Source organism: Coturnix japonica, chromosome 23, assembly GCF_001577835.2.
Source record: "Coturnix japonica isolate 7356 chromosome 23, Coturnix japonica 2.1, whole genome shotgun sequence".
Taxonomy (NCBI): domain Eukaryota; kingdom Metazoa; phylum Chordata; class Aves; order Galliformes; family Phasianidae; genus Coturnix; species Coturnix japonica.
Window position 1 is genome coordinate 4622485 of NC_029538.1, and position 27967 is coordinate 4650451.

General features: G+C 56.6%; 3 protein-coding genes and 1 long non-coding RNA gene across 5 annotated transcripts; 2 read left to right on the forward strand and 2 right to left on the reverse strand.

Moving 5' to 3' along the window:
* Positions 1 to 122: 122 nt before the first annotated feature.
* On the reverse strand, positions 123 to 4868 carry YARS1 (tyrosyl-tRNA synthetase 1). The gene is made up of 14 exons (XM_015883300.2): positions 4760 to 4868; positions 4583 to 4647; positions 4149 to 4295; positions 3902 to 4077; positions 3614 to 3743; positions 3366 to 3446; positions 2933 to 3025; positions 2692 to 2827; positions 2415 to 2500; positions 2153 to 2288; positions 1745 to 1839; positions 1405 to 1598; positions 1139 to 1280; positions 123 to 920 (listed from the first exon to the last, which is right to left on the reverse strand). Exons 1-14 carry the CDS (start codon positions 4773 to 4775, stop codon positions 810 to 812), a joined length of 1608 nt encoding a protein of 535 aa, XP_015738786.1. The 5' UTR covers positions 4776 to 4868; the 3' UTR covers positions 123 to 809.
* A 5683-nt stretch (positions 4869 to 10551) lies between these two features.
* Positions 10552 to 21084, reverse strand: FNDC5 (fibronectin type III domain containing 5). The gene is made up of 6 exons (XM_015883724.1): positions 20813 to 21084; positions 15016 to 15131; positions 14531 to 14729; positions 13379 to 13471; positions 12475 to 12608; positions 10552 to 12105 (listed from the first exon to the last, which is right to left on the reverse strand). The coding sequence occupies exons 1-6, from the start codon at positions 20889 to 20891 to the stop codon at positions 12064 to 12066; spliced, it is 663 nt and encodes a 220-aa protein (XP_015739210.1). The 5' UTR covers positions 20892 to 21084; the 3' UTR covers positions 10552 to 12063.
* On the forward strand, positions 15129 to 17536 carry LOC107324047. The gene is made up of 2 exons (XR_001559394.2): positions 15129 to 15567; positions 15668 to 17536. It is a non-coding gene; the product is annotated as an uncharacterized LOC107324047 (long non-coding RNA).
* Positions 21085 to 22781: 1697 nt separating the features above from the next.
* Positions 22782 to 27454, forward strand: HPCA (hippocalcin). Of its 2 annotated transcripts, none has more exons than XM_032449036.1 (4): positions 22782 to 22936; positions 25937 to 26373; positions 26663 to 26768; positions 27045 to 27454. In XM_032449036.1, exons 1-4 carry the CDS (start codon positions 22900 to 22902, stop codon positions 27140 to 27142), a joined length of 678 nt encoding a protein of 225 aa, XP_032304927.1. In that variant the 5' UTR covers positions 22782 to 22899; the 3' UTR covers positions 27143 to 27454. The 2 variants fall into 2 exon arrangements, with proteins under 2 accessions (XP_032304927.1, XP_015739211.1); XM_015883725.2 differs by lacking the exon at positions 22782 to 22936 and adding an exon at positions 24850 to 24957.
* Positions 27455 to 27967: the final 513 nt, after the last annotated feature.

Below are 27967 nucleotides of genomic sequence, written 5' to 3' on the forward strand. Positions count from 1 at the left end.
ATCTCGGCTTGTTGGTCCCCACAGAGGGGCAGAACTTGGGCTCCATGTTGGGCTTTTCCTGGCAGCACTAAAACACATGACAGGCAAAGCCACCTCCCCCCGGACAGATGGGCACACCCAGGTGCTGTCAGCTTGACAATTTATTTGGGGTTTATGACAGACAGATGGTTCCCGAGTCAGTGTTTAAAGGCCTACCACCCCACCCCGCCCCGGACTCAGGTCAGACCTGGTACAGCAGGGGACTGCCTGGGCTCCTGGCCCACAAGCTGCAGCCCCTGCCCCAGGTGGGCTGTGCACGGAGCAGGGGACAGGAGCTACCTGGCTGCCAGGCAGCTGTCCCCAACCCTGGTAGCAGCAACACAGGTTTGATCAAGCAGCTTTCCCTTTCAACCCTCATGGCAGTGCCTGCACATGCTGTGCCAGAGATACAACCAGCGAGCATCTTTCTAGTCCATGGCACAACGGGGAGCAAGCCAGTGACCTCAGTGATGAGCCAGAGGACACGGGCACAAGAAACACAGGTCCCTTAGATGTGGTGCCACTGCCAGGCCCCAGCTCTGGCCCACAGCAGAGATACTGATGCAGGCTGAGCAGACCAAAGGCAAAGATGTTTGGGCCAGCTCTCCAGCAGCCTCTCACTATTACAGTGCGTGGGAGACTGCAAATTCAGGTCCAGAGCTGTCAGGTCCCAAGGGCTAAGGCCCCTGCTCAAGGTTCCGGGGAAAGAGATGGCAGAAACTGGGGAGGAGAGCCTGGATGGAGGGGTGGAGGGGCCAGGCAGGAGGCGTGAGCCGTGGCTCTGGTGCTTGTTAGCTGATGCTCCCCCCCTTCAGGCTTTTACACGAGATGTTCCCCAGTTTGGTCAGGAAGTTTCTCTCCTTCCACTGAGCGATGCAGTCCTCAGAGATGCGGAAATCAGCCTGAGGAGCAGAGCAGGGGAATGGGGGTCAGACCCCCCAGTCTGTGGCTGCCTTGGATGCTGCCTGACACAGGCAGCAAGCAAACAAACTGAAGTCACCCAGTGATGGGAACAGTGGCATCCACATGGCCCTCAGCATTGCCCTACTCAGCGCCTGAAGCCCCAGCCCTCAGCCCGACAGCTCTGTGCTGTGGCCCAGCCCCAAGCACAGCCCCTCACCTGTAGCTTCTCAAACACCTTCTTCTTTGGCTTGAGCTCATCGTCAGGCTCCCCGTCCTCATAGCCCTCCACGTAGACACGCTCCCCAGCACAGCACTCAGCAGGCGGGTCCAGGGGCTCCACCTGCCGTGGCTCCCCCACACTGCAGAGAGGTACACAGGAAATAGAGTCACCCCCAGGCAGTGCCCACCTGCCCCTTGGTACCCCTGGGCTCTGAGGATCCAGACTGCAGCCCTGTAAGGGACGTCTCTGATTCCCCCCCTCACCTGGAGGCACACAGCACCATGCCCTGTGACTCCACGCCCCTCATCTTCTGGGGCTTGAGGTTACAAAGCAGCACCACGAGCCTGTCCTGCAGCTGCTCCTTAGGGACAAACTGCACCAGGCCACTGACCACAGTGCGGGGCTCAGGCTCACCCACATCGATCTTCTCCACATACAGGCTGTCAGCATCTGGGTGCTGGCAAGTAAAAGCAAGGTAAGGAGCAGAGAAGGGGTGACAAAAAAAACAAAGAGGCAGACCCCTCCCCTTCACCTTTCCCCATATACCGAGTGCCCTTCTCACACTGTGGGAAGGTTAATCCCCTCTTACCATCATGCCCATACCTTTTCCACACTGATCACTTTGCCAACACGGATATCCAGCCGAGATGGGACAATAGTTTCTGGCTCTGAGTTCTTGGTGCCTTTCTCTGCAGGCTCTACAGTACAAGGGAAACAGTTGCACCATTCACCTTAAACACTGGGAGCTGGCCAAGCCTAAGGAGCACACAATAACCCCCACTTGCTCGACTTGGAAGCTCCTGAATTCCCTATTTGTCTGCACACACCACAGCAGTCCCTCCTCCACTTTGCCAGACTCTGAGAGCTGCCTTCTGCCATCTCTCACTGAGGCAGACAAGCAGCACTGGCCTTTATTCACCCTGCAAATACTCTCCAGGAATGGCCCTAGAGAGACTCCCTCCTACCCAGCCCTACAAGGTCAGAGCCCCATTTCCCCCAGCAGCTCCTTACTTGCTTTGGATGGGTTGGGATATGCCGCATTGGTCAACTTCTTCAGCTCTGGGTTGTTGAATTTCTCTCTGATGGGGTCAAGCAGTTTATTCAGGGCCACTTCCACAGAGTTCTTCAGGTCTCCAGGATGCACAACCTGTATCGTGACAAGCAGACAGGTCCCAATGTGGATTTCCAGCTCCCAGAGCTACTCTGAGCCCTCCCAAAGAGCTTGTGGGAGCCTCAGGGACAAGGGAGGCATTCAGTCCCTTGCTGTACTCACCTGATCAGCAAAGTCCTTCTCCAGAGCTTCATAGGCTGTGTATGTTTTGTTACCTCCCCATTTTTCTTCTCGCAGAATCACAAACTCTGTGAATCACAGATCAAGGCTCAAATTAATCCCAGGGGAGGTTCCCCTGGCTCAGCCAGATAAACCACCCCACTCTGGCCAAGAGCTAAAGGAGCTGCAGCAGAGCTGGCAAGAGGGTGTGCAGGGTGCAGCCAGTGTCAGTAATTGTACACTCCTGCCCCCTCCTTTTGCCCTTAAGGGAGCCCCTTACCTGACTTGAGGGGAAAGAGGACGTGCTTAATGAAGGAGAGGACACCATTGTTCTCTACATTCCCTGGCTCACAGAAAGCCTTCTTCAGCTTTTTCTTCACATCTTCTTTGCGGTCCAGAAGATCAATTTTTGAGTCCTGGAGGAAGAAACTTCCATAGCCCTTTTTCTAATTTCTTGCCTCTCCATCCCCAACCATGAGCCCGTGCCCCTGCAGAGCCTCAGCCACTGCTCAAGAACCAACCTCTTCTGATGAGCTCATTTTGCTGCCTGTCAGACCGGGAACCATTGGATTCATCAAGTGGATGCGCTTGGCATAGCCCAGGGAAGGAAGGTACTGGGAAAATGCAAAGGAGTAAGTCATGGACAATGCTCTTTTGCAGATCAGCTTTAACTCATGCTCCCTGTTTGCTCCTGGCTCCAGATAACCTTGAGCATGGCAACAAGAGCCAGAAAACTATCATGGGTTCACATGCTCCTGACAGCCACTGCCTGGAACAGGTGGCAGCCTTGCCTAGCAAATACACCAGAGCCCCGTGGACAAGAAGAGCAGCAGCAAGAGCTGCTAAGAGCCCTGTGACACACACTGAAATCACAGTGATGTTTCTCCCAATGGATTAGTGAGAATCTGAGTCCCCCATCAGAGTCACAAGGGACTCAAACACTCCCATTCCTACCTTCTCTGCAAAGGTGAATATCTTCCTTTGATCAACTCCTCCAAACTGCGCATCAACCTTGAGGTATTCCTCGTCCAGGGCCTGAGGAAAAACACAGACAGCCTTGAGCTCGGCCCCAGGACTTCATGTTTCAGCTCACTCAGCCTTTGGAGGCCCTGCCTGTGCTCCAGGATCTGCCCAGGCACAGTGCTGGCTTTATCCAGCACCTCCTCAGCATACATACTGTGCCAGGCAGCCTCAACACCCACCTGCAGGCCTGGGTAGAGCAAACCACTCAGCAAAGGATGCTCCACCTGCTTCACCACCTCTGCTCCTGCCTTCTTTGCATCGTGCTGTGTCACCACAGACGACAGACGGTACACATCCAACGTGTACTCCCTGTGGGAAGGGACAGCACGGTCAGCACCAGCAGCTGCAAAAGCCGCTTCACATAAATGGCCACTGAGAGCAGACAGGAGGCACCTTCACTTTGTTCCCTGAATGACAGCAGAGCCCCAACCCAGCTTATCACAGAGAACCAGGCACTCAGAACTCACTTGCTGAGCTGGTAGTCTGTGCCTCGGACAAACTTCAGCTTTTCCAGGGGCACCCCAATGCTCTCCAGCATCGCTTTGATCACATTCTCATAATAGCGAGTGCGCAGCTCCAGCAGCTCCCAGGGGGCCTTCATGTTGTCCAGGTAAGCGTGGAGGTCAGCAAAGAGGATCGTCACCTGGAACAGAGGGGACAGTCAGCACTGTGATGGCCACAGGATGCACAGGGACCCACCATCCACCCACACACCTCACAGCCGGCCTTCAGGAAGTCGGCGATCTTGGACATGGGCACGAAGTAGGCGACGTGCGGCCGGCCCGTGGTGGCGGTGCCCCAATAGATCTTCACCTCCCGCTCCTTCAGGATGGACAGCAGCTTCTCCTCACCCAGCACCTCCTGGGGCAGAGACACGACAGCGGCCGGGCTGGGCGGGCACCGGGAACCGGGCACAAAGCACCGAGGCCCAGCATTGAGGCCCCAGCATTGAGCCCAGCATTGAGCCCAGCATTGAGGCCCAGCATTGAGCCCAGCATTGAGCCCAGCATTGAGGCCCAGCATTGAGGCCCAGCATTGAGGCCCGGCATTGAGGCCCGGCATTAAGGCCCGGCATTAAGGCCCAGCACCGAGGCCCGGCCCGAGGCCCCTCCCTGTGTCCGCGCTCAGGCCCGGCCCGCACCCAGTACCTGCAGGTTGCGGGTGATGAGCTGGTACTTCTCCTGCGGGCCGGACGCGGTCTCCATGGCGGCGGCTGCGGGTCGGGACGTGTTAGCGGTACCCATAGACCCCATAGAGCCCCTTACTCCCCATAGAGCCCCTTACTCCCCGTTCCTCCCGTTCCTCCCCCGCTCCTTCTCACCCACCGGGTCCCGGTTGCATCAGCCCCACTCGGCGCTCGCCGGTGTCTCTCTGACGTCACTTCCTCCCGAGGATTACCGAGCAGTCGATGTGCCGGTTCGGAGTCCCGGATAGCGATACACACACACGGCACATGGTCAGAGTGATACCGGCAGCCCGGCACCCCAACACTGTCTAATGGATCCAGAACCCAAGAGCTTCCCAAAGCCATAAAGCGCTTCATATTCATCCCGTACGATATTGATAGGGAGCATTGCGGGGGCTGCTCCGGCTGAGGCTGGGGGCGCTGGGTTGCGGCTCCCGGCAGGTGGCAGCAGCCGAACAGCGCCGGGTTCGGCCGGTTCCGTTGCATCCAGATCTGCAGCCCTTTTGCCTCCATCATTTGTATGGCAGATGCAGAACAACAGCTAACCCACGGCTCTGGTTGCTCTCCCTCCCATTCCAGTATCCATTCCAGTTAAATTGGAATGGATAAATTTATTTGCGGCTCCCCAAAGGAATCTGAATGCTGCTGAGGCTGCGTTGTAGCAGATGTAGAAATGAGATGTGATTTGAGCATCTGTTTGGAAATGGGTGGCTGAAACTGATAATTGACCACAAAGGAAGCCTGCCAGCTGACCGTTTGTTAGCATTCACGCTTCATTATGGCCCTTCATTCAACAGTAAATGGAATCATATCCTTCTTGATGAGATCCTCCTCAGTAATTCTGCTTGGTTCTGTATCAGCCTGCAGACACGCTGAGGCTCCTTTTATAACTGTGACTCCTGGCACTGAACGTGAGCTCCCTGCTGCTCCTGCCCCCAGCAGGATGGGCTGGATGGGCCTATTTTTAGGAGGGCAGGGGAAGGACAAACTAACAAACAACATCCCTCTCTCTGAACGTGAAAACTCCCGTTTCCCACCCAAACATCTGTGCTTTGGGAGAACTGCTTCATAGCCATTCTCGTTGCAGTTGTGCATATGGGATGGAGCTGCACCACCAGCTGCTCTGCACTTCTGCCCTTCAGAGCCACAGCACTCAGTGCAGCCATGCGTGGTGCCTGCAGGCTGTGCTGGCTTTGCCTGACCTCCACGTCTGATGGAGATTTATGATGCTCCCCAGTTTTATCAGACTTCTTGCAATCTGGGATAGACCTGATTCATTACTTTCTTGAGTCAAAGATAGAAGAGGAAGAAATGCATTATGAAGAGTCACAGATGTTTGTGACCATCTGTCCTATTGTAACCACAAAGATCAAACACCTTTAGAAAACCAAATACCTTCAGTTTAAAGTGACAGGAAGGGGACAGAGGGGGGAAACAAATGTGTGGTTGACTCGAGGTGGGGTGAGATGGTCGCCAAAGAACTCACAGGGAGGATTCAGCCTCGGTTTCTTTGTCAGGAGTGAAACCACTGGCTGTGTTCTGACCTTGGTGATCCCTTGTGTAAGGATAATGATGAACGTAAGGTCAGGAAAAGGGGAGCTTGATGAGCAGACTGTTCCAGCAGCTCTCTGCTCCTGAGAGACCTTGGGCAGCTTTGATCTGCTGAGCCTTACGTGCAATCTTTTATCATCCGTACGCTTTGTAGGAAGCAAAGCAATGTGATCTGTTCTTCCCCTGCTGTCCCCCAGCTCTGACCCACACGGTACGGACACCCAGCTGTACAAACATGCAGCAGCTGCACCTGATGGCAGCACTCAGCCCCTCCAGGTCTGTGCCCTTCTGGCTCTGAATCAGAACAGAAAGCAAAGGGCACCTCTGTGTGGGCAGGATAAGGATCCATAAAGAGCCACAATTCCTTCTGATCTCACACCATGAGACATCGGGTGCTGTGTGACACTGAGTTCGCCCTCTGATAGCTGTCTCCATAGCCTCCTTTCTTCCTAAAGAATGTATCCAGAAAAGTAGAGTTTTCAAGAACACATCAGAAACTTTCTCTACAAGTTTTTGTTCCCTTGGACAAATAAAAGCCGATAGCGCAGCTTATGTAGGAGCCCCGGATTTGCTCTCAGAACATTCTGTTCCCTGGGAAGGAAGGTGTGTTACGTGGCCCTATGACTCTCATCCATCACATGACTGCAGTGCAGCGTGGAGAGACCTTTGAGTTCCCATGGGACAAGGACACACTGCGTTGTGTATGGAGAGCACCTTGAACAGCTTCACAAGGGCAGCGCTCCGGGGAGTTTGCCTCTCACTGAGCTGTGGGTCCTGTCCTGGGAGAGCAGGACAGCACACCCTGCAGCCAGCCTGGAGCTCTGGTGCTTTCTGGTGCTTTCAGTTCATTTGGAAAGAACTGTCAGTTCTAAATATCTGACATGAAAAATAAGGACTTCGCTCCTGGAAACGAAGTCACTGTTGGTGTTTGGTGCTCTGTGACTGCAGCCCAGCAGGGCCTGCAGGGAGCAGTGTGATCCAGGCACAATGCGGCGCTTCTTAGCTTTGACACCCAGCAGTGTAGGCAGGTCTCTCTCCCCAGCTGTTGGCATGAAACATTTGCTGTGCTGCTTTGGGAGCTGGCTGCTCACACTGAGCAGCTGCTGCAGAAATGCACTGCTCTGCCTGGGCAACAAGGAGGGAGCGGAGCGTGGCTGCAGAGCAGCCCTTCAATTGCTGTGCAGCAGTGCCTGCAGGGCTCAGCCTGGCTACAGCTGTTGGTGTCACGTAGTGCTGGATGGTGGGGCTGGGATGCAGCCATTGAGCGATGGGTGCTGGTGGTCGGAGTGACACAACAGAGGGTTGGGGGTGATGTGCTGGGGGTCCTGCTGGTGGGCATTCAGGAGGCTCTGTGCCTCTTGGTTGGATTATTAGAGATATTATACATCTTTGAGGCTGTTATGAGGCAGTACACAGCAGTCAATGCTGTTGATGTGAGCCTTCTGTTAAAGCAGGCATTCTGCCTCCAGTTCAGCCTTGCTGAGTTAATGACACTGCTCAGTGCGTGTCTGGGCACTGGGATGATGTGTCTGTGTGCTCTGCCCGAGGGCTGCATCCTGGTGCCGTGGGCTGGGCCAGGAGCAGTCCTCCTGATTGCATCCTTTGTGACTGTGAGACTCGTGAAGGAGCACTGCCATGGAGCAGCTCTGCGCTCTGTAAAGGATTTAGGTTTGTGAGAGGCTTTGTTGTGGAAGATTTCATTCTTTGATGCTGCAGCTGTGATTCATATGAGCTGGAAATGCTGTAAAGGGAAAAGGATTGCACGCTAAGTGTTCACAGGGGACGTGCTGCGTGTTTGCAGCCAGGGTACAACCGAGAGCTCTGCTTATGGTTTTTGCAGGAGTGGATTCCAGCAGTGTGAGCCTGGAGGAGGCAGGTTTGTGCAAGCTGGGTGTAGGCACTGTGATAAATGCCTGACAATTAAAAACTTAATATCATTTGCTGCTGTATCGCACTCTAACGGCAGCTGGAGAACTCTGCGGAAGAGGCCTGGATGGTGTAAATAAGTCACATTCAGCAGCTGGTGGCACTAAATGTGGATTTATCAGTAAAAAAGGACAGCAGTGTGCTGGGAAGCACCCAATGGCTCGGTGGGGCTGTGCTGCTATGGCTGCACGGTGACTCCATGCCCAATGTGTGCAGGTTGGAAGCAAAAAGGCAGCTTTCCTGGCTGCCAGCTTTGCTAGCTCCATCTGGGATCTCAGATCCATGCTGTGTCTCTCCTGACTCTGCTGCTAATAATAAAGGCTCTTCATTTGGAATGTAGTTACACAAAATTGTTGCTGATGCGTGAGCTGGAAGAGAACCCAGCTCGCTTTCCCTGAGACGTGTGGGCTGGGAGTGCTAAGTGGGAACAGCACTGCTTTAATCTGTAGGGTCATCAGACGACTGAATCCATGCAGATTTGTGGAGGAAACAGAAGATATTGTGGTGTAACCAGCAAGCTGATCACTCTGCTTGACAAACGCTGGGAAGCAGACTGGATTTGGTCGGTTGTGCTGAGCTTTGTTAGGAGGTTTTTCTGCAAATCTGGGGCAATTACATTTGGTGTAACACAGCATAATCTCCTTCTCCATCTGACTGCCCCATGCATTTCTATCAGCTCAATGTGTGCAGTGTGGTGTGTGTGATGTAACCTGTAATGTCTTTGGCAAATAGTGGTGTTAGCAATCTGTTCCTCTCTGCTTACATCTCCTCCAGAAAGTCACTGCCAGCTGAGGCTGTACAAACACTGTGCCATGTAGGTGTTTCCTTCTCCAGTGCAGTGAAGTGTCAGTGAAGAAGATGCTGATGCTCCCATTAGATGGGAGCGGAGCCGGTGTTGTTCCTGTCTGTGCCGGGAGGTGTGAGCAGTGCTGTGGCTCAGGAGATGCTCTGAGCAGTGTTTGCTCCACACCACGGCTCGCTGCTACCAAACTCATGGGGGAGGAACGTGGGGGTGAGCTGTGCCTGTGGGCATCGTATTGCAGTGCTTGGAAGGATGTGGGAAAATGGTGCTCAGCTTCAAGCAGGCGCTGTGTGTTGGCAAAGCGTTCTGTTTTCAGCTGCTTGCTTCTCGCTGTGCCTGTGGGCTCTGCTCACTTGGTTCCTGGGATGAGCATCCTGCAGCAGGGCTGGTTCAATGGGAAACACTTCCTTGCAGGGCTCTCTGGGATCCCCCACTCCCTCCCCCTCCCAGTTCTGCTCATTAGCATTCAGTGAAGCCTCCCTTCTCCAGCCCTGCTTCCAACATCCAGCCTGAATCTGCCAGTCAGGGGAACACAAGTAGGGAACTGTGGGTCACCTTTAGGATGAGTGCTTCTGTTGTTCCTTTCCTCCTTGATCCCTTCCCTTTATTGGCTGTAAAACACCCCTGTGTGGCACAGGGATTATTTTTGGGCACTGCTGATGACAACAAGGTATTTTTTCCTTGGGATTTGACTTGGGATTGAAGTCACACAGCCCGGAGCCCTCATGGAGTTTGACCCCAATGGGTTACAGTGGAGAACAGCAGTGAAGACTTCAGTGTTTGTGAATCTCAGAAAACAGAATCTCCTTTTCCTTAAAATGGGAAACCTCTTTTCCTAAGATGGTTCCTAAAACCTGGACTTCCTACATTAATTCATAGCTGTCTAAAATGTTTCCTCTAAGAGAATCATTAGGAGGTAATCATTCAGGCTCTCCCCGAGCTGAGCTGCTGCCAGCTCGCTTCTGTCTCTTCTCATTAATGGCCTTATTTCTTTTACCTTTAAAGCCCACAGTTATGAAACATAACCGTAACCCTTCTGCCTCCCGCCTCAGCGTGCAGCCAATTCTGAATGCTGAGTGAATGGTTACGCTTTAAATTTTAATTCCCCATTTCCACTGAAGGAAGAGTGAGCTCATCTGTTAGGAAAGATGTGGCTTAAAACTGTGAGTGGGAAACAGCAGCAAAGAATGGGATTTGGGCTGAATTACCAGGGACAACTGCCTTTATAGAGAACACACGATCCTCCCTCCCCCAAAGCCGCCAAATTAGCAGGCTGATTTCCTCACTTGCAGCCCTTTGTGGGCTGCCTGCTTGGCTGTCTGCTCCAGGATTACGAGGGAGCATCTCCCTTATCATTTTGCACATGCTGCACCATCTGTCCTAAATCTCCCTTTATAGGGTTATGGATTCCAAACGGCGTTTCTTTCTTGGGAGGTAAGAGGCACGTCTGAAGGATCTCACCAGGTATGGCTGCAGTGCTATTTATACCTCCAGCCCTTTCCCCCCCCCCATTCATTCCACAGCTGCAGAGGACTCAGAGCCATTCTGGTTTCCTACACCCACAAAACCTACAGATGGTGGGACATATGAAGCCCCCGTGTTCCACCCTGTGTGTGCTCTGCTTGAAGTGGGCAAATACAAGAGATTACGACTTCAAACAAGACACACCTTTAATCTTTTGTTGTACATTATAAAATGTTTATTGCTCTGTCTGTATCAGAGGTGTTGACCTCTCCCTCTCGGTGATGGAGGAGTTACGTTCTGGCAAAGGATCCGTGGAAGAGACCACAGGGGTTGGCCTGGAGCTGGCGCAGGGGAAGCCCTTCCAGTCCACAAAGGATGGGCAGAATCCCGGTGCTTCCCCCCCTGCGCTGAGTTGGAGCCGTTGGTGCTGAGCTGGAGCAGCGTTGCTGGCAGCTGCCGGCCCGGTTCCGTGCTGGGCCTTTAACTCAGGTGTGGTGTAAAGAGATTAAAGCCCTCCTCAGGCCGACCTGTCTGATGGAGCAAATAGGATCTTGCCTCATCCCCTTGTGCATGTGGAGTGGTTTTGTGGAGCAGGTAAATACAGATACCCCATGGCACACGACGAGAGTTAATCTGTTCCATGCGATGCACTCCCAGGCGTCCCAGTGGGGAGGAGACCCGGCCCCTTCCATGACCCCCCTGCACATGGGGGGCTGCCCGGCACAGCCCCGGCATCACGGAGCAGAGCCAGACCTTCCCACTGCACCCCATGGGAGAAGCCATGAAGAACTGAAGCCCTCAGTAAAAAAGGTCCCTTAGGCAAAAGCCTCCTGCCATTACCACCAGGACCTTGCATAGCGACCGGTAGCATCCGTGTTATTTTTTTCTTTCTTTTTTATTTCTTCTCTTTTTTTTTGCTAACTGGCTACATCTGGATGGAGTGTTCTCACACTGCAGCTGCTGAAAGTACCATGAAGATGGTTGGGTTTATCCTGGAAGCTGAACAGGGCCTCCTGGTGCCCCCTTGTCTCAGCCTGTGCCCCAAACATCTGAGATGAAGAACAGCGCTGTGTGATGGGGGGCAGCAGTGCTGGATGCTGGCTGGGAAGCAGCTGAAGGAGCTCCTGCAGTGGGTCTGCAGCCTGCAGTGCTTCTCTTTCCTCTGTTTCTTACAAACCCCACCCGTGAGATGCTGCACATCGCGCGCCAATGGAACAAAGCGAGCTGAAAGCGCACGGCAGCGCAGCCTGTCTGCAGTGAGCTGCTGTCCTTCCTTCCCGCTGGCTGGGGGGCGGTGCTGGTGAGCTCCCAGCAGTGCTGCTGAGATGGGTGATGGTGAGACTGCACTACAACAGGACAGTGCACGTTTCCAAAGGTGGGAAAAGCACTCCAGGAGACGGAGTGTGAGGGTGGGGAGCGTGAGGGGCCGCTCCCATGCGGTGACCCATGAGCAGCAGCAGCTCTCATTGGTGCCTTTCCATCTTGGTTGGGCTTGGGTTGTGTTTTGTTTTGTTGTTGCAGGGTTTTTCCTTCTGGTCGGATGTTTGCAGAGCACAGATGAGGAAGGAGCTGCTGTGTGCCATCAAGTGATTGATGGCTGCTGGGTCTCCTTCCCAATCGCTCCAATGCTATTTCACCTCCCCAGGCATTGAGGCTCAGAGGCAGAAGGTGAGCGTGAGAAGTGGAGTCCTGTGGAGCTGTTACGCCTCAATGATGTTCACCGAGGGTTTGTTTTTTGGGAACTGGGAGAGAGGAGACACAGGAAGAGAAGGTGTAGAAACAGCTGGGGAGGGACAAGTACCCCCGCTGGGTCTGTGCAGTGTGTGTGAAGTCTTGTGTAAGAGCTCACTCCCGTCCCTTGTGGGTTGTGAAGAAGGGATGGCTTTGGCTCGATTTGTGATGGTCTGCTTGTAAATGTGTGTATTAGTGAGCTGTCTCCAGTAATAAGGAAAGGCAGCACAGTGGGGGATGCTGCGGTGTTGGCATGCGTGGAGGCAAAGGGGCATTTCCTTCCTGCCTCCCAGCTGGGGGGGGGGAGGTGGTGTGGGGCTGCTTGGGGGGCTGCTGGGAGCTGCTGGAAGCTCCTGCCTGGTGCACCCCCCAGCACTCACCTTGCTGCGGAGCAGCCCCCCACCCTGGTGCTCAGGGGTGCTGTTCTCTGAGGCGCTCTTGGCTTTCTCCTTGCTGTTGTTGGGCTCGTTGTCTTTGATGATGTCGTACTGCCTGCAGAACAGGGCGATCACCCCTGATGGGGAGAAAGCATTAGTGAGCACACGGAGGAGCTCAGCCTGCAGAGCTCTGTGCTTGCCAGGCAGCTCCGTGCCTTCTGGTGGAGATCACAGCATCATCCACACTTGCTCCTTTCTAACAGCCCTCTGGCTGCTTCCTACACAAGTTCCTTGCTAAGATAGTTAGACAGAAGGGAGAGAAGCTTCAGGCTAAGTGGGATGAGTGCTTTAAACCCTACGTTTGCATGGCAATAGCACTATGTGGTTAGGTGGGATCTTTGCTTTGCAAGCACAGGAGCTCCTGGAATTTCTGCTTGGTGGAAATGTGCCTTGTGGCCCTTTCATCTGGGAGGATCTGGAGCTGGCAGATGAGGGGCAGGAACTCAACCTGCCTGTGCACAGTGTCAGCCTGGACCTCCAGAGGAGCAGGACAACATCTGCAGGTATATAACAGTGATGGCAGAACTCGTCAGAGAATTTCTGTTTTGCATGAGAGCTGGAGCCATAATAAGGCAGATAATTGCTGTAACCTGCGCTGTCTGAAGGGGCGTCCTGGTGGATGGCTGATGGTGTTAGCATCAGTGCTTCCTGGAACAATGGAGCTTACAGGATTAGCTATGCTGAATTAGACAATTGGTTCATCAAGTCCATCACCGATGTGGTGCCTGCCAGCTCAAAGAACTGATTCACCTGATTTCAGCTCCTGGAGTGCAGGGGGAGCACACGCACCTGGCAGGGCAGCGTGTGCTGGGGGAGAGATGTGTGTGGACAGAGAGATGGAACTGACCTGCCCACATAAACAACACCACCACAATGATGAGTATTTCCCCCGCGCGCAGCTGTTGGTTTTTCTTCGCCATCTCCTTCATTGTCACCTCATCTGCACAGAGGGAAAGAGAGATGATGAAACCCAACTTCTGGCTCAGCCGTGGCCACCAGCTCAGCTCGCACCATAAGCTCAGCCACTGCCCTGTGCTCATCTCTGCTGGCATGAGATGGGGAGAGGGAGGAGAAGTGAATGGGGACAGGCTGACCCACGCTGCCTGGCTCTGTGGCAGCTCACCCTGCTCTCCGTTGGAGCCGTCTGTGCCTGTCACAGCGCCTTGCATGCTTCAGCAGTTCTCTCCCAGCTCAGCGTGAGGAGCTGGGCACGGTATTTCTCAGCAGAGCTGTGGGGTTCAGGGATATGCTGAGACTTTTTGCAGGGCGTAATTCACCTCCTCGCCTCCAAAGCACTAAGAGGATTACAGCTTAGGCCTCCAGGGAGGGAAGCAGTGCTCCTCTTAGTGCTTTTAGATGAACAGTAATTCTGTGTTTACAGACACCAAACCGTTTTGGCAGGAAGAGCCAAGAACTTGCAGCATCCTGGGAACCATGGCCAAAAACCCTGTGGCAGGATGAGCCCTGGGTCAGCAGTAATCCCTGTAGTCCCGTGGGACTCAGGTGGTCCCATCCAACATCAGCAATTCTGTGATTTGGCATCAACTTTTGAAACATAAGAAAAGTGGCATTCCCTACTTGTAAGAATGCAGGGCACTCTGTTCCCAGGCTGGAAACCTCCTTGCTTTGCTCCTTAAATCTGAAATGGGAGGAGTGGGCAGACAGCCGTTGGCAGCAGTGGCTGCTGACCTCTTACTGGAGCAAAGGGACATCATCTTCATCTTAGATGTATGTGGTTGCTTTCAGTGCTGGGCTGTATCTGTGTCAGAATTCTCGTGCAGTGGTATGTTTATGCTGGGCTTAACCCTGACAGCAGTGCAACTTCAGCATCTCATTGACTGCTGGGAATGCTCGGAGCATCCCCCATGTCTGTGCAGGGCTGTCAGAGGGCCCTCAGCCCTGTGTGCAACCCAGCTATCCTCACTGCACGGGGGCCTTTTTTCCTCCCTGCGGAGCCCTGCTTTGTCTGGGGGCTACACAGGAACTCACCCACACTTGCCTTTATTTTTAGAAGCCAGTTTCTCAGCTTCCCTGGGGGTCTTGAAGAGGACTGGCTCACTGGCAGGGCTCTGGCCTTGGATGCTGATGGCCTGGACATGCACAATGTACTCAGTGTCCTCCTCTAGGTCCCAGAGGGCACAGGAGCGGGTGGTGGTGTTCACCTCCTGGATGAAGCGCAGCATCCGCACGTCCTTCTTCTGGAAGCCGAGAGAGGAGAGCACAGAGTGGTGGAGGGACCTCCTGTGTGCACTGCTGGTGTCTGAAACCACTGCTTCCTGCCCTGTCCACCATGGGCACGGAGACCTCTGCAGGGAGCAGCACACCGAGCACTGCTGCCAGGAGGATGGGGAGTGAATTCCTCCCACAGACCATGGGACAGGACGAGAAGGAATGGGCTCACACTGCGGCAAGAGAGTTTGGAAACCGAGGGGACCTGGGGTGAAGATGAACTTGACCGAAACTGGGGAACCATAGGCATCGTACCTGCTGGGAAATGGCAAATCCAATGACAACTTCATCCTCCAGCACGTCCCAGGTCACTACGGCTGAGTTGGCTTTCAGGTGTTTGACTGTGACATTGACCGGAGCCGATGGGCTGTCTGCAAGGAGGGACACAACGCTGCAGCTATGGACAGGAGATGGAGCGAGGGCAGGGAGTGGGAAGGGACCCAGGGGGAGCAGAAGGAAATATGAGGTCTGGCCATGGTCTGAGGCATGAGAAACTGAGCTGCAAATGGCCTTCCTGCCAACAGCTCTGAGTGTGGGACCTGGAAATGGCAGGTGCACGTCTTAATTACCAGCAAGGCTCTGGAGCTCTTTGCTGAGGGTGAGTGGCCCTGAGTGCATGGAATATCTGCACACACACCCCAAAACTATCTGAGGATGTGTCTGAGCATTGATGAGCTCACACGTCTCCTCTCTCCCAGCCACGTGCTGTGTTTTCTCTGCTGTGTCCCATTACAGTCTGACAGCGACAGCTGGGAGGAAATGCAGGATCTGTCTGGGAGGCATGAAAGCAGAATGAGTGCTCTGGAGGTCTGAAATTCAGCGGCAGTAAATAGGAACGTTCCTTTGCTTTCCCTTGCGGGCTTGCCAGCATTTTTTTATACGTGTTTTTGTATTTTGCACCCAGCAGATGGACTCTCTGAGATGCTCGGAGGACATTCCCCCCCATCCTCTCACTGCTCCCAGAACAGCACACACCAATGGACTGCTGTGATGTGGAGGAGCTGGGCCACGAACCAAAGGTGGTGAATGCCACCCAGTTTGCTCACAGCCACACAAGGTCGGTATGATGAGGATGGGCTGTATTTCCCTGCATCAAGGAGTAACACTTCTCTTACTTTATAACCATTGCACAGTGCTGCCCTTCTGGGGCTGAGGTCAACCCCAACAGCAGGAGATGTGTGCACGTCTCCAGTAACACTTGTTGGGTTTATAGTCAGCCCTGGATGCCTGAATGTGGCTGAAAATACACCAGCCGGAGCCTTGGTGCCAACTGACAGCTGACCTCACTCCTGGTGAGCATTCCCTTGGGGAGAGAGAGAATAAGGGAGCATGGGATGCCTCAGGGAAGGTCAGTGCTGCTCTCTTAGCAGAGAAATGGTGATATATTGCTGCCCTCCCTCTGCAAACAGCACCTGGTGCACCTGGTATGCAACAATACCCCATGGATCACCCCAGTGCTGCTCCCCTCCCAAGGCAGCTCCTCACCATCCCCATCCTCACGTGCTGACCAGGGACCAGCTAATTTTAGCACTGAGCGGTCAGCAGACGGAATGGGAGCGGGAAGGGTTGTGAGTCATGGCTGATGAATGTGCTGGAACACATGGAGGGCGCAGAGGGGCTGGGAGGTGACAGACAAAGCAGAGGGGCTGCAGCCGGGCACCTCGCCTGCTCCCAGTGCAGCTGTGTCACTAAATCCCTTCATGGGCGCCTTGCCGGGGTATTTTTAGGAGAAGCTCCCAGTGTGGTTTGAGGAGGGCTTTGGAAAGAGAAGAATTAACCTAATGGGGAGCAGAGAGCAGAAAAAGCTTCACATGGGGAAAAGGGAACGCAGCGCACTGCTGAATCCCTGCTGGGATGTGTGACCTTGGGGGGGCACAGCACAAAAAGCACCGAAGTTTCTGTCCTGCTCTATGTCAGAGCATGGGGGAGGTGGGAGTGTGCGGCAGAGGTGAAAGAGGAGCAGGCAGCCTCGGGGAGGTGGGAGGCAGTTGGCAGAGCTGCGGCCGATGCCTGGAGCCTGCGGAGCAGAACAGGGTGCGGGTAGGAGAGAAACAGCCTCTATGTGGGGAGAGACAGCAGCTACAGTTGGGAGATAACACAGTAATATCCACATCTGAGAGTCTCTCCTTCGCTACTACAGAGCAGCAGCAGCTACACATAAATCAGAGGTGTCAAATCAGTGCAGCAGTGATATGAGAAGAGAATGTAGCGCGGTGTTTGACAGAAGTACAAAGCCAGGAAGACGAGTTCCCTGCTCCCAGAGCTGAAAGAAGAATTGGCAACTAAAACTAATCCGTGAGCTCTTTTCCCCACTCCCAGGAGGTGTGTGATGAGATCATCCCTTCCCCAGATCTCATCCCTGCTCCGAGGTGCTCCTCCAGCTGTGGATCCAGCTGTGCCCGTGGAGCTGAGCACAGTGATTTCTGTTTCCCTGCTGGATGTGGAGGGTCAGCGCCTCCCTCAGGGCCATGGGCTGCCAGACCCGAAGGGTTGGTGCCTTTTGCTCTGTTTAATGTCAGCATCCCCATGTTGTGATGGGGCCGTAACTAAGATGAAGATGTGGTGGTTTATAGTGAGGAATGGCTGCTTCACCACCAATAGTGCTTTGCATGTGCCTTGTTTCCCTTCCACAAGGACCCTCTGTGGGGCCTTTCAGCAGGAGTGGGTCGGGGCCATCTCTGTGCAGGGAGCTGTGAGCGGCAAAGATTACCCTTAATCCTTTCTTAGTGCTGGAAATTCCTTCTGGCCTCTCATTAAACGCTCTGCTGATTGTTAATGGACTTTTATTTGGGAGAGGGAGGAAAAAAATCCAACAGGACTACTTCAGAGCTTTGAATCCTTCCTGGCTTTTTGCTGCTGGTGCAGCACAGGGAGCAGCAAACTGCCCAACTGTACAGGGAATGCTTGCCCTGGTGGTGACTGCAGTGTGGGACGCATCCGTGTGTCCCCATCCCACTGCTGACACATCTGCTGCTTCTGAGCTTGGAAGTGCCTGGAGTCAGAAGCTTCCTATGTGGGCAGTGGACACAGTGTGTGTTTGTTCACTGAACTCCCCTTCCCCATACAGCTCCTCGACTGTTGTGCATCAGCCCCGGGACACAGTGCAGCCATTGGAGCATCCAAACCCAGCAGCTCTGTGCTCCTGCACTGTGACCTCTCCCACAGACGCAGGGATGGAGGGGTGCAACCTGCCATGGCAAGGAGCGTCGCTACGGTCTGATGCGATGCTCTGCAAAGCACCACTGCCTGCGCACCGAGTGTGAGCACAAAGCCCTGCTTTTACTGCATTCAGAGCCGTTCTCTGCTCTCCCAGCATGGCTCCCTTCACTGGATGTAATTGCTTGTCAGCTTTATGGGGTATGTAGGCTGGCTGGCGCGCCGTTCAGCTTCCCTGAGTGCTTTAATGAGGAGAGACTGCGGGGCAATGGGAGAGAGTGGGGCACAGCACAGCCCTGTGTCGGGTGAGCGGGGCTGTGTGGGAGCACTGCAGCTTCAGAGAACACAAAGAGCAGCCCCTGGTGCCTCCATCTGGGACAAAGGGAATTATTTCCTGCTGCTCACCCACTCCTCGTGCACACAGCATGATAGCAGGCGGCCCCAGCTGTGTGCCTGGTGGTGATGCTTGCTGTGCTCAGCCTTGGGCATTGCTCTGGGTGGGAATGGGGCACATCAGCCTCATGGCCATCACTACCCTGCAGAATGTTGGTGCTGTCCGACCTCTGCCTGTGTCCCAACTCAGTGCTGGGTCACTGTGGTGTTTTATCTGGGATCCAAACATCCCAGCAGTGCTTGTGCCATGGTGCGGCAGCTCAGTGCATCCGTGTGACATCGGAGCAGTGCTGGCAGTGGGGTGGCTGAACACCCCAAGCTTTGTACCCAGAGCTCTGGCTGCTCCCATGCCCAACACCTGGGTTTTTAGTGCAAGCATAAAGATCTGCGTGCTTCAGTGCTCCACACATTTATGCTTTTAACTGAATTATGTTCGAGTCAGATCTTAATTTGGCCTCTGAGTGCTTTATAAGACAGGAGGGGTTTATTAAACAATCGATGCCAAATGAGGCCACACTCAGCACCAGCACATGGGCACAGCTCCATGAAGGGCTGCTCCTGAGCCCTGCTGTTGTTCTGTGCACGGTGTGTGTGAGCAAAGTGCTCCGCAGGAGCCCTCTCTGTCCTCCCTATGCACATTCCCAGCAGGAGACAGCACTCAGAACAAGACAGCACAGCACCATCCCTGCTGGGAGTCTGACACCAGGGTCAGAAACCTCCACACTGCAATTAAATCTCTCCTACGCTGAAAGCAGAAATCAATACGGTGCTTACGCCACTCGTCAGCTGGCCAGGAATCTCTGTGGCCCTCGGGAGCTGGGAAGGGGCTGCAAAGAGCTGCTGGAACTGCTGCTGTGCAGAGCTGCTATGTTGGCCCTGCATGTGGCCCGGCTGCACCGTGGGGCCCTGGGCTGGAGCTGCACTGGGGCTGAAGCCTCTCCCAGTCACTTTTCCCTCCACTCTATAGAAATCTGACCTGAGCTGCTCTGCAGGGATGCTGTTTGCCCTGCTGGAATGAGGACTATTTTGATTCCTCTTCCTACTGCTGTGCATCATTCTCCTACTTTTCCTGCAGCAGCAGCCCCACATCTTTTCCCACAGCCCCGCTGCCTCAGCCTCGAGCTCTGCCTTTCACCAGGCCTGCAGTGTCAGAAGGGGAATCTGCACCATTTCCCCCAGGTCCCTGCAGGGATGGCAGCTTTCAGCCTTAACAGTGCATTCTTTGACAGCAGCCTGCGGGAGCTCTGGGTGCAAGGGGAGGAGAGCTGGTGCCCCTCCATGAGCCTTCCCAATACCTCTCGGCTCACTCACCTCAATGGTCTTGTGGCCACATGTTCAGGTGGTTCTGGAGCCACAGAGCTGATGGGGACACTGCCACCACCTCTGTGTGACCTTGGGACAACCACACCATGCCCACATCCCTTTTGTTCCTCCCTGCAGCCCCAGCTCACAGCCCCTACAGAGCTGGGGGAAGCAACCCCAAGGTCATACAGCTTCACATGCCCAGAACCATTGGGGATCACATCCCCACTGCACAGCGCAGCCACCAGCAGGGCTGCACTGCCCAAAACCTCACAGGGACCCAATGGCCACAGCCAGTGCCGGGGAGATGCAGGCAGAGGCGGTGATGGGCAGAGACACAGCTCTGTGTTTACTCTCCATCGCTGGCTGAGGTGATTCAAGGATAAGGAAGAGCAGGGGAAGTGTCCCAGTTTACAGGCAATAGAAAAGGCCATTCCAATCACAGATGTGCTCTTTTCTCCATCATTCTCTCCTTTTAGGAATGTTCTGCTCATCTCCCCGTGTCTGTCCATTCATCATGCCAACATCTGGCCAAGGATGTGTGTGTCAAACCCAACAGCATCCCGAGGGGATCCCGCAGCCCCGGTGTGGGTGGGATGTGGGTGGCTGTAACCCCACAGCAAACAGAACCACAGAGCGCAGGAATTTCCCCTCCCCGGAGCCGTGCGGGGCTGACAGTCACCCACAGCCCCCAGGAATGTGAGCTATCCCGGCGTTCTGCACATCAAAACAGCTGCTCCATCAGACCCCGCAGCCTCAGTGCGGAGCAGACAGAGCCGGGAGGGCCGGGGTCGGGGATGGGGCGCTGAGGGTTCTCGGGCAGCTCCCAGCAGCGCTGCTGAGACGTGGCATCTGCGTGGGCAAACAGGCGAAGGCTCGTCTTGGCTGGAGCAGGACCGAGTGTTTCCTGCTCGTGTCAAAAATAGGACAAACCCCCGGGGACCTCCATCCTCCCCACAGTTCCCCTTGGAGGATCAAATCGCCTGGAAGTGTCACTCGGCCGGGTGGCTCCGCGCCCCACGGGGCAGCTCAGAGGATCTGTCTGGTGCCGACACGCGTGGACACCGCTCTGCCCGCTGCTCCGCTCCGTGAGCCGCAGCCGCAGGGCCGCTCCTCACCCGGTACCGGCGCTGTCCCGGTGCCCAACTCCCCGCACGACCGCGCTGCCCCCAGACGCTCCCCGAGTCCCGGCGGCCTTTACCTGCCTCCACCGGCCGCAGACCGGCGTAGCTGAAGCAAAGCAGGAGCGCGGCGCCGGTGCAGCCCAGGAAGGGCTCCATCCCCCGCGGCCGCCGCGCCGCGCCGGGCCGAGCCGCTCCTGGCCGGCGTCCCGCGGGCGCGGCGGCGCCGTTCAGCACCGCGGAGAGCTCCGGGGCCCGGTGCCGGCGGGGCCGCCCGGTTCGGCCGGGGGCGGCTGCGGGCTCGGCGGCGCGGCTCGGTTCGGCTCGGCTCGGCCGGGAGGCGGCCCCGCCGAGCCCCGGCTCCGCCCGCTGCAGCGCTGGGCAGCCCCGCTCCGGTCCCTCCCCCGGCCCGGGGGCGGCTCGTCCCCCGCCCCGCCCGGCCCCGCCGTCTGCCTCAGTTTCCCCCAGGCGGGACCGGTAGCCCTCGGCCCGGACCGACCCGGGACCGCTCCCCCCCGCTGGCAACGGCAGACGGGGCCCGTTCCGGTGAGACCCCCGGCGGGTGCGTGGCAGCGGTGACATCTCACCCATCAGGGCTTCGTGCAGCCCCGGCGTGTCTCCGGGCTCTAAGTACAGAGCAAATGAGCATTAGATGAGCTGTTCGAATTAGCTGTGCCTTTGGGTTAACGAAGCCATCGGCGCTCTGATTTATGGTAATCTGCTGGAGGAATCGGCTCAGCCACCACACCGCGTGGCCTTGTGTGGGCATCGGTTGGGCCTCAGCGAGCCCTGTGCACCCTCATTGCAGCCATAAACGTGTCTGACCCCGCAGTGTGTCAGGCAGCATCCCTCAGGCTCTGCCTGGTACTGATATCCCTCCTGCACTGCTGGGGGTGCGGAGCGGGTGGTGGTCTTCCAGGAGCATCCACTTGGTCCCTATGGTTATGCCAAGCATAATCCCTATGGGACTGAAAAGGAACAGCTCTATCTCCCTGCCCTGCACATGGTTAGCACTGCTTTCCCCTCCACATCCTCCTGCTGGAGCCGTCCCATCCCAGCAGTGAGCCCCAGCTGTTCCCCTCACCCAGCACAGCCCGGTTCCTGCAGGAGGGCTGTGATGAGTTCTGGTATTTTTCCAGAAGCTGAAGGCTGCTAATGCCACAGTCCCCTGTTTTTTCCTTCCCTCCCTTTCCAAATATAGGAACAACATTTGCTCCTTCCAACATCTGCCACCATTGGTGGGTTCCGCTGCTTTATCCCTTTGTCCCCCCTCCCCTCCCACCATCGGGGAGGAATTAGGGGTGCTCTGTCATGCTGCCATGGCTCTGTTTCCTCCTCAGCCTCCCCAGTCCCAGCGCTGCAACATTCAAATCACGCGACACTCATCATGTCTTCAGTGCAGCAATTAAGTCACAGCTCTAATTAAGCATTTAGGCACACAACGCACTCATGTCCCATCTCCATCCCCAGACGGACACCAGGGGATGTGGCCATCCCTGTTCTGCTCCATCTCGGGCCCACAGGAGCTGCAGGCTGCGGCGCTGCAGAGCGGAGGGGCATCGTCCATGGGGAGCTGCACGTCTCGGGGTGCACATCCCGGAGGATGCTGAGCATGGGGCAGCCCCCGCCTCCTGATGCTGCAGCCCGGCAAAGGGCTCAGCACATCGCCGGGGCTGGAGCTGCGCCCCGGGGCCACGCCGGGCACCGCCACGGGCCTTTGCTGCCACCTGCCGGTACCCGGTACCGGAACCGCCCCGCGCCCACACGTGACCGCCGGTTCTTAGCCACGGGGGAGGAGCCGGGGAACCGGCGGCTCGGAGGAGCGGGGCGTGAAATCCCCACCCGAACACACGGAGGTGCCACTCAGGACCCGGAGCTCCCGAGCCGCCCCGGAGCGGGGCGAGGAACCGCCAGAGGGAGCCCGAGGGACGCGAGGCGGTGGCACTGGTGGTACTGGTGGTACTGGTGGTACTGGTGGTTCTAGTGGTTCTGGTGGTTCTGGTTGTTCTGGTTGTTCTGGTGGTGGTCGTCGCGGTGTTGGTGGTACTGGTGGTTGAACACCTCCGTCCCGTGGGAGCTGTGGGGGGTTAAGGATGGATCCAAGCCCGCGCCCCTCTCGGTGCTCTCCCCTCACCCCGCTGGGTTGGCAGCTGCATCTGGCCCTGCCATGGCGTGTGCTGCAGCCCCCGAGCTGTCCAGGCCAGGTGAGTGCTGTGTGCTCTGGGACAGCACCAGGACAAGGGGATATGGGGATATGGGATGGGGACGTGGGGATATGGGGACATGGAGACATGGGATGAAGCCACTCTGTTATGAAACGTCCCTGCATCCCCATGGCTCTAAGTCAAGATTTAGTGAGCGAGCAGCTCCTGATCCAGATGAGATTGGGCATCACAAAGGGCTTTGTATTCCAGGAAGCCTATTAGAGATTTAAATTATACAAATGGGCTTTTTACCAAAGATCCTCATTATCTGGGCATTTGTATTTAATCCTCAGCTATCCCTGCAGCCCCAACCCCGCACTTTGCTCACCTTCACCGCGTCCTCCAGGGCTGAACAGGGTGTGGGGATACAGCCGAGCAATGATGGGGTCCTGCCTGCTCTTCCTCACAGCATCCCACAGGGCACACAGCAGGGACTGCTGGGGATGGAGGAATGGGGAATGGAGGGGAGGGGTTGGGACCATTGACCCCCAGCCCAGGGACCTTGTACACTGCAGAGGGTCTGATGGTACAGCGTGGTCCTACCCGCACCCCGCATTATCCTCTCCCTCCTGTGATCCATTTCAGTGTGGGGGATTAGGTGGTTTTAGGGCCGGGTTTGAGTCAAATGGGATGCTTTCAAATCATCCTGCATCAGTTGTGCCCTCTGTCACTCATTCAGAGGGGGATTAAAATAGATATGAAGATTATTGGAGGGGAAAAGGCACCCCCACCTGCAGGGAGCTGCCAGCAGCACCCAGCACACAGGGAGCCTTTACATCCCACAGCCATATTTCCCCATCTTCCTCACCTTTCTGCTCACACCAAAGCCCCATTTCCAGTCCTATCTTTTAGTCCCTTCCTTTCACCTTTCTTGCATGTCCTGCTGCTTTCACCACCATTTCCTTGTTACCAGCCCAGGCTGATCCCACAGACCCCTTGAGCTCAGTGCTCACAGCTATTAAAAAGGAGAGAAAAACACTAAGAAACCAACTTTGCTTTTATTATCAGCAATTGCTTCTTCCTGCAAGGTCCCCGCGTGGTGGCAGATGCGTCCCACTGCAGGGAAGTGGAGCCCCAACTCCCCCCTGGCCCCTTCCCCATACCCCCAAAACAGAGTCAGGGCTGTGGGTTTAATCACTTTATGCATATTTATTTGTGTAATTCAGAGACGGGTTCCTCTTCCTCCCATCTGCCCTTACCATCTGCTCCCAACGGTGTTTCGGAACAATCCCAGGCTTTGCCAATTGATGGAGCAGTGCAGGAAGGCAGGAAAACCCGTGGGGATGTCGCTCCATCTGGGCAGCAGCTGGCTCTGTGGGTGCCTTTTCCTGGTGTAGGGGTGGCTGCTGGAGGCCACTTTGCTCTATCTTCTGAGTGGTGACCCCTGACACGTGCCTGGATCCCAACCCAGAAGTTCCCTTTTTAACCCCAGAGCACCTGGCTGGGCACCTCTTGGGCCAGCAGGGTGGTGGGAGCTGCCCTTGGCCTCCAATTCCTCCATCTCTTTGGGGTTCTGGAGCTGCAGCTCCTTCTGAGGGGATTGGGGGGGTTGGCAGATGTGCTGGGAGGGGTGATGGAGAGAGTGGTGCCCCAAAGAGAGGGCTGTGCAACCCCATCCCATCCACCAAGGAGTAGAATTGCACCCTGAGTGACAGCTGAGTGGGGTTTTTTTTCCAAAAACGCCCTTGAAAACCTCCCCAGGACCACATTAAAGTGCCCACCTGGGGCTGCAGGCACCTGAGCCACTGATGGGCTCCCAGCACCAGCCCAGCCCAGTGCCAGCCCTCGCAAGAGCAGCCCAAAGCTGTGGCTTCGGCAGTGCCTGAGGGGGGTGCGGGGCTTCGAGGCGGGTGGGGCAGCCCGGGCCGGGCGGGGGCTGACTGCAGCCGGTGCCCGTCGTGCCCCCCCCGCGCCCCCCCTGGTGCCGGTGCCGCCCCGTAGCCCCGCGCTGCGGCGGGCACAGCCGGAGGGCGCTCCCCGTTGGCGCACAGAGGCGGCATTGGAGGCTCTTCCCCGGGCAGGTAGGGGGCGGCGGGACCGGGGGAAACCGGGGGGAGATGGGGGGAACGGGGACAGCATCAGCCTCAGCCCTGCGGGTGCGTCCCTCTTTGCCGGCGGCTGCAGAGCCCCCGCCCCGGGGCTTTCCCGGTCCGCCCGTACCCCGCGGCACCTTCCTGCGGGTGTCCCCCGGTGCGTCCCACCGCGGGGGCACCATCCCTTGGAGGGGGGGTCCCTGTAGTCCCCTCCCTGGGGGGAGTTCCCTGTGGATCCCTCCTGCCCCAGATGTATCTTCCCTGGGGGTCCCCTCCGTCCTTCTCCCCAGCTGTGCCCATTTTCAGAGACTCTCTGCACAAAGCTCTGATGCTGAGCTGCAACGTTGCACAGTAGAGGAGATGGAGAGGGGCTGGGGGTCCCGTAGTCCTTGGAGGGAGTCCCTATGGGGCTCTTTTTGTCACAGGGAATCCTGTGCACCTTTATCTCAATGGAAGGGGGTTGGGGCAGTGGTACTCTGGGCACTGCAGACACCCCCGCCCCTCCCAGCCCTCACTGGGGTCCCCACTGGGCACTCTGGTGCAGGGAGGGGGCTATGGCTGAAAGGGGGCACTGTGGCCCCCGGCTCTCCCCGGAGCTGCAGAGCTGTCCGGAGGCACCAAACACAAACGGAGACAGTGGAGGCACCAAAAATAACCCCCCCCCTGAGGGAGCTGACCCAGATCCATTCAGATCTGCACCGGAGCCCTTCACCGGGCTGAATCCCCTCCTCAGCTCTGCTCTGCCTTCCTGATGCCACCTATATATCACCCAGTATATTATGCAAATGACCCATAAGGGCGTATTACCCAAAGGGCGGGGGCTGGCGCTGCGTTGCGTTGTCCCTGGGGCTGCCACCAGAGGCTCAGAGGGGACAGCGGGATGGAGGGATCAGCAGCGGTTCACACCTCCGTGTGGGCGCCTGGGGGCTGCCAGGGAGCGCTGCCCCATCCCTCCCCATTTCTGTAGCACTCAGGGACCCGAGCAGGGCCAGGCGCTCTTCCCTTGGGGTCGGCGTGCCCAGCAGCATGGGGAAGCAGAACAGCAAACTGCGCCCCGAGATGCTCCAGGACCTGCGGGAAAACACCGAGTTCTCCGACCTGGAGCTGCAGGGCTGGTATAAAGGCTTCCTGAAGGACTGTCCCTCGGGCATCCTCAACGTGGAGGAGTTCAAGAAGATCTACGCCAACTTCTTCCCATATGGTGATGCCTCCAAGTTTGCTGAGCACGTCTTCCGCACCTTCGACACCAACGGCGACGGCACCATCGACTTCCGAGAGTTCATCATTGCACTGAGCGTCACCTCCCGCGGGAAGCTGGAGCAGAAGCTGAAGTGGGCATTCAGCATGTACGACCTGGATGGCAACGGCTACATCAGCAGGGAGGAGATGCTGGAGATCGTGCAGGTACGTGGTGCCCTCCGTGGTCCTGGGGGCTGTGGTGGCCTTTCCTGTGCATCCCCTTTGCCCAGAGCCCAGCCTGGTGGCAGCAGTGTCAGAGAAGGAGCGATGAGGCTGATTTGGTGACATCTCACCGGGCACTGCAGGAGCAGCTCCCATCCACCTCCTGCAAGGTGGCTGCTGCCCTATCTGGGACCGGCCCTGGCAAAGGGAGCCCTCTGTCCCCATCCTCGGGTCGGTGGCAGTGAGCTCTGTCCCCATCAGCCTTGTCCCCATCCCTGCGTCCTTTTCCCAGGCCATCTACAAAATGGTCTCCTCCGTCATGAATATGCCAGAAGATGAATCGACTCCGGAGAAAAGAACGGAAAAAATCTTCCGACAGATGGATACTAATAATGATGGTAAATGAGAGGGGAAGGAGGGGATTAAGGGAAAGGTCTCATGGTTAAATCCGGGGGTCTTAGAGGGAGCTGTGTGCTCACTGATTAAATGCTGCGCGGTCGGGGGGAGCCCTGGCAGTGAGGGGCTCGGGGTGCACACAGTGCTGCTGGTCACACATGGGGGCTCACCCCGGGCAGCTGGTGGGTTGGGGGTGTCCCCAGGAGGTCTCCGGTCCCCGTGGCCCCGTGTTCCTGGGTGGGGTGGAAGCTGCTGCACTGAGCTGTGTCTCCCCGCAGGCAAACTGTCTCTGGAGGAGTTCATCAAAGGTGCCAAGAGCGATCCATCCATCGTGCGCCTGCTGCAGTGTGACCCCAGCGGTGCCGGGCAGCTCTGAGCCCCACCACGGTCCCCACAGCCCCCACCGCCCCCTCCTGCCACCACTACTCGTCCCTGCTGTCCCCACCTCCATGTCCCCATGGGCAGAGCACCAGGGGTGTGGTGCAGCATGGCAGAGCCACTGCTGCTCCTCTGATTGGCACAGGGACACGGCCAAGGGGATGAACACAGCCCCCCCAGCACCCCCCAGCATGCAGACACTGCCACACCAGCCCCCTCCCCACAGCCAGAGCATACATGGGTCCATGGGAAGGGGCTGTGCTTTCAGTCTTTTAATACCTGCAAAATAAAGTGTGTGTCAGTGCAGTCAGCAGCGGGGAAAGGCTTTCCTATAAGCTCCGAATCCAACCTCCCTTGCAGCAGTACCAGGGCAACAGTGATGGGCTCACATCCTGGGCAGCAGTGAGCAGCATCCAGTGCTTAGTGCTGCCCCATGGCTGCGCCGTGCTGGGGGGTGGGCACTGGGATGGGGATGGGTCCTGTGGGAGGGGGCTGCAAGGAGACCTGGGGATGGAGAGCTTTGGGTGGACAAACCCTGCCCCCACCCAGCAGGGGGACACAGAGCAGGATGGCCAACATGACACATAGAGCTGCAGGTGGGAGCAGAGGAGCACTGAGAGGTGAGGGCAGAACACTGCAGGGAGCAGAGCATGGGGCCATGGGTGAGGGCTCTGCTGATGAAGGTGAGGAGCCCAATGATGAGGAAGATGAAGACCCGTTGGTTGCTGCTGGGATCACGGTGGTCTGGGGAGGAGAGGGGCTGAACACTGCAGCTGGATAATGCCGGGTGATGGGGACAGCCCCGGGGATGTGCCACCCTGGA

Coding starts and splice junctions, on each gene's coding strand:
- YARS1 (XM_015883300.2), bottom strand. Junction 3,744..3,901: donor ACAGACTACCAGCTCAGCAA/GTGAGTTCTGAG, acceptor CCCTTCCCACAG/GGAGTACACGTTGGATGTGT. Junction 2,828..2,932: donor AAATGAGCTCATCAGAAGAG/GTTGGTTCTTGA, acceptor TTCTTCCTCCAG/GACTCAAAAATTGATCTTCT.
- FNDC5 (XM_015883724.1), bottom strand. CDS start 20,891: ATGGAGCCCTTCCTGGGCTGCACCGGCGCCGCGCTCCTGCTTTGCTTC. Junction 13,472..14,530: donor ACTGGCTTCTAAAAATAAAG/GCAAGTGTGGGT, acceptor CCCTCTGTGCAG/ATGAGGTGACAATGAAGGAG. Junction 12,106..12,474: donor GGGGGCTGCTCCGCAGCAAG/GTGAGTGCTGGG, acceptor CCTCTCTCCCAG/TTCCCAAAAAACAAACCCTC.
- HPCA (XM_032449036.1), top strand. CDS start 22,900: ATGGCGTGTGCTGCAGCCCCCGAGCTGTCCAGGCCAG. Junction 22,937..25,936: donor CCCCGAGCTGTCCAGGCCAG/GTGAGTGCTGTG, acceptor CCATTTCTGTAG/CACTCAGGGACCCGAGCAGG. Junction 26,374..26,662: donor AGATGCTGGAGATCGTGCAG/GTACGTGGTGCC, acceptor TCCTTTTCCCAG/GCCATCTACAAAATGGTCTC.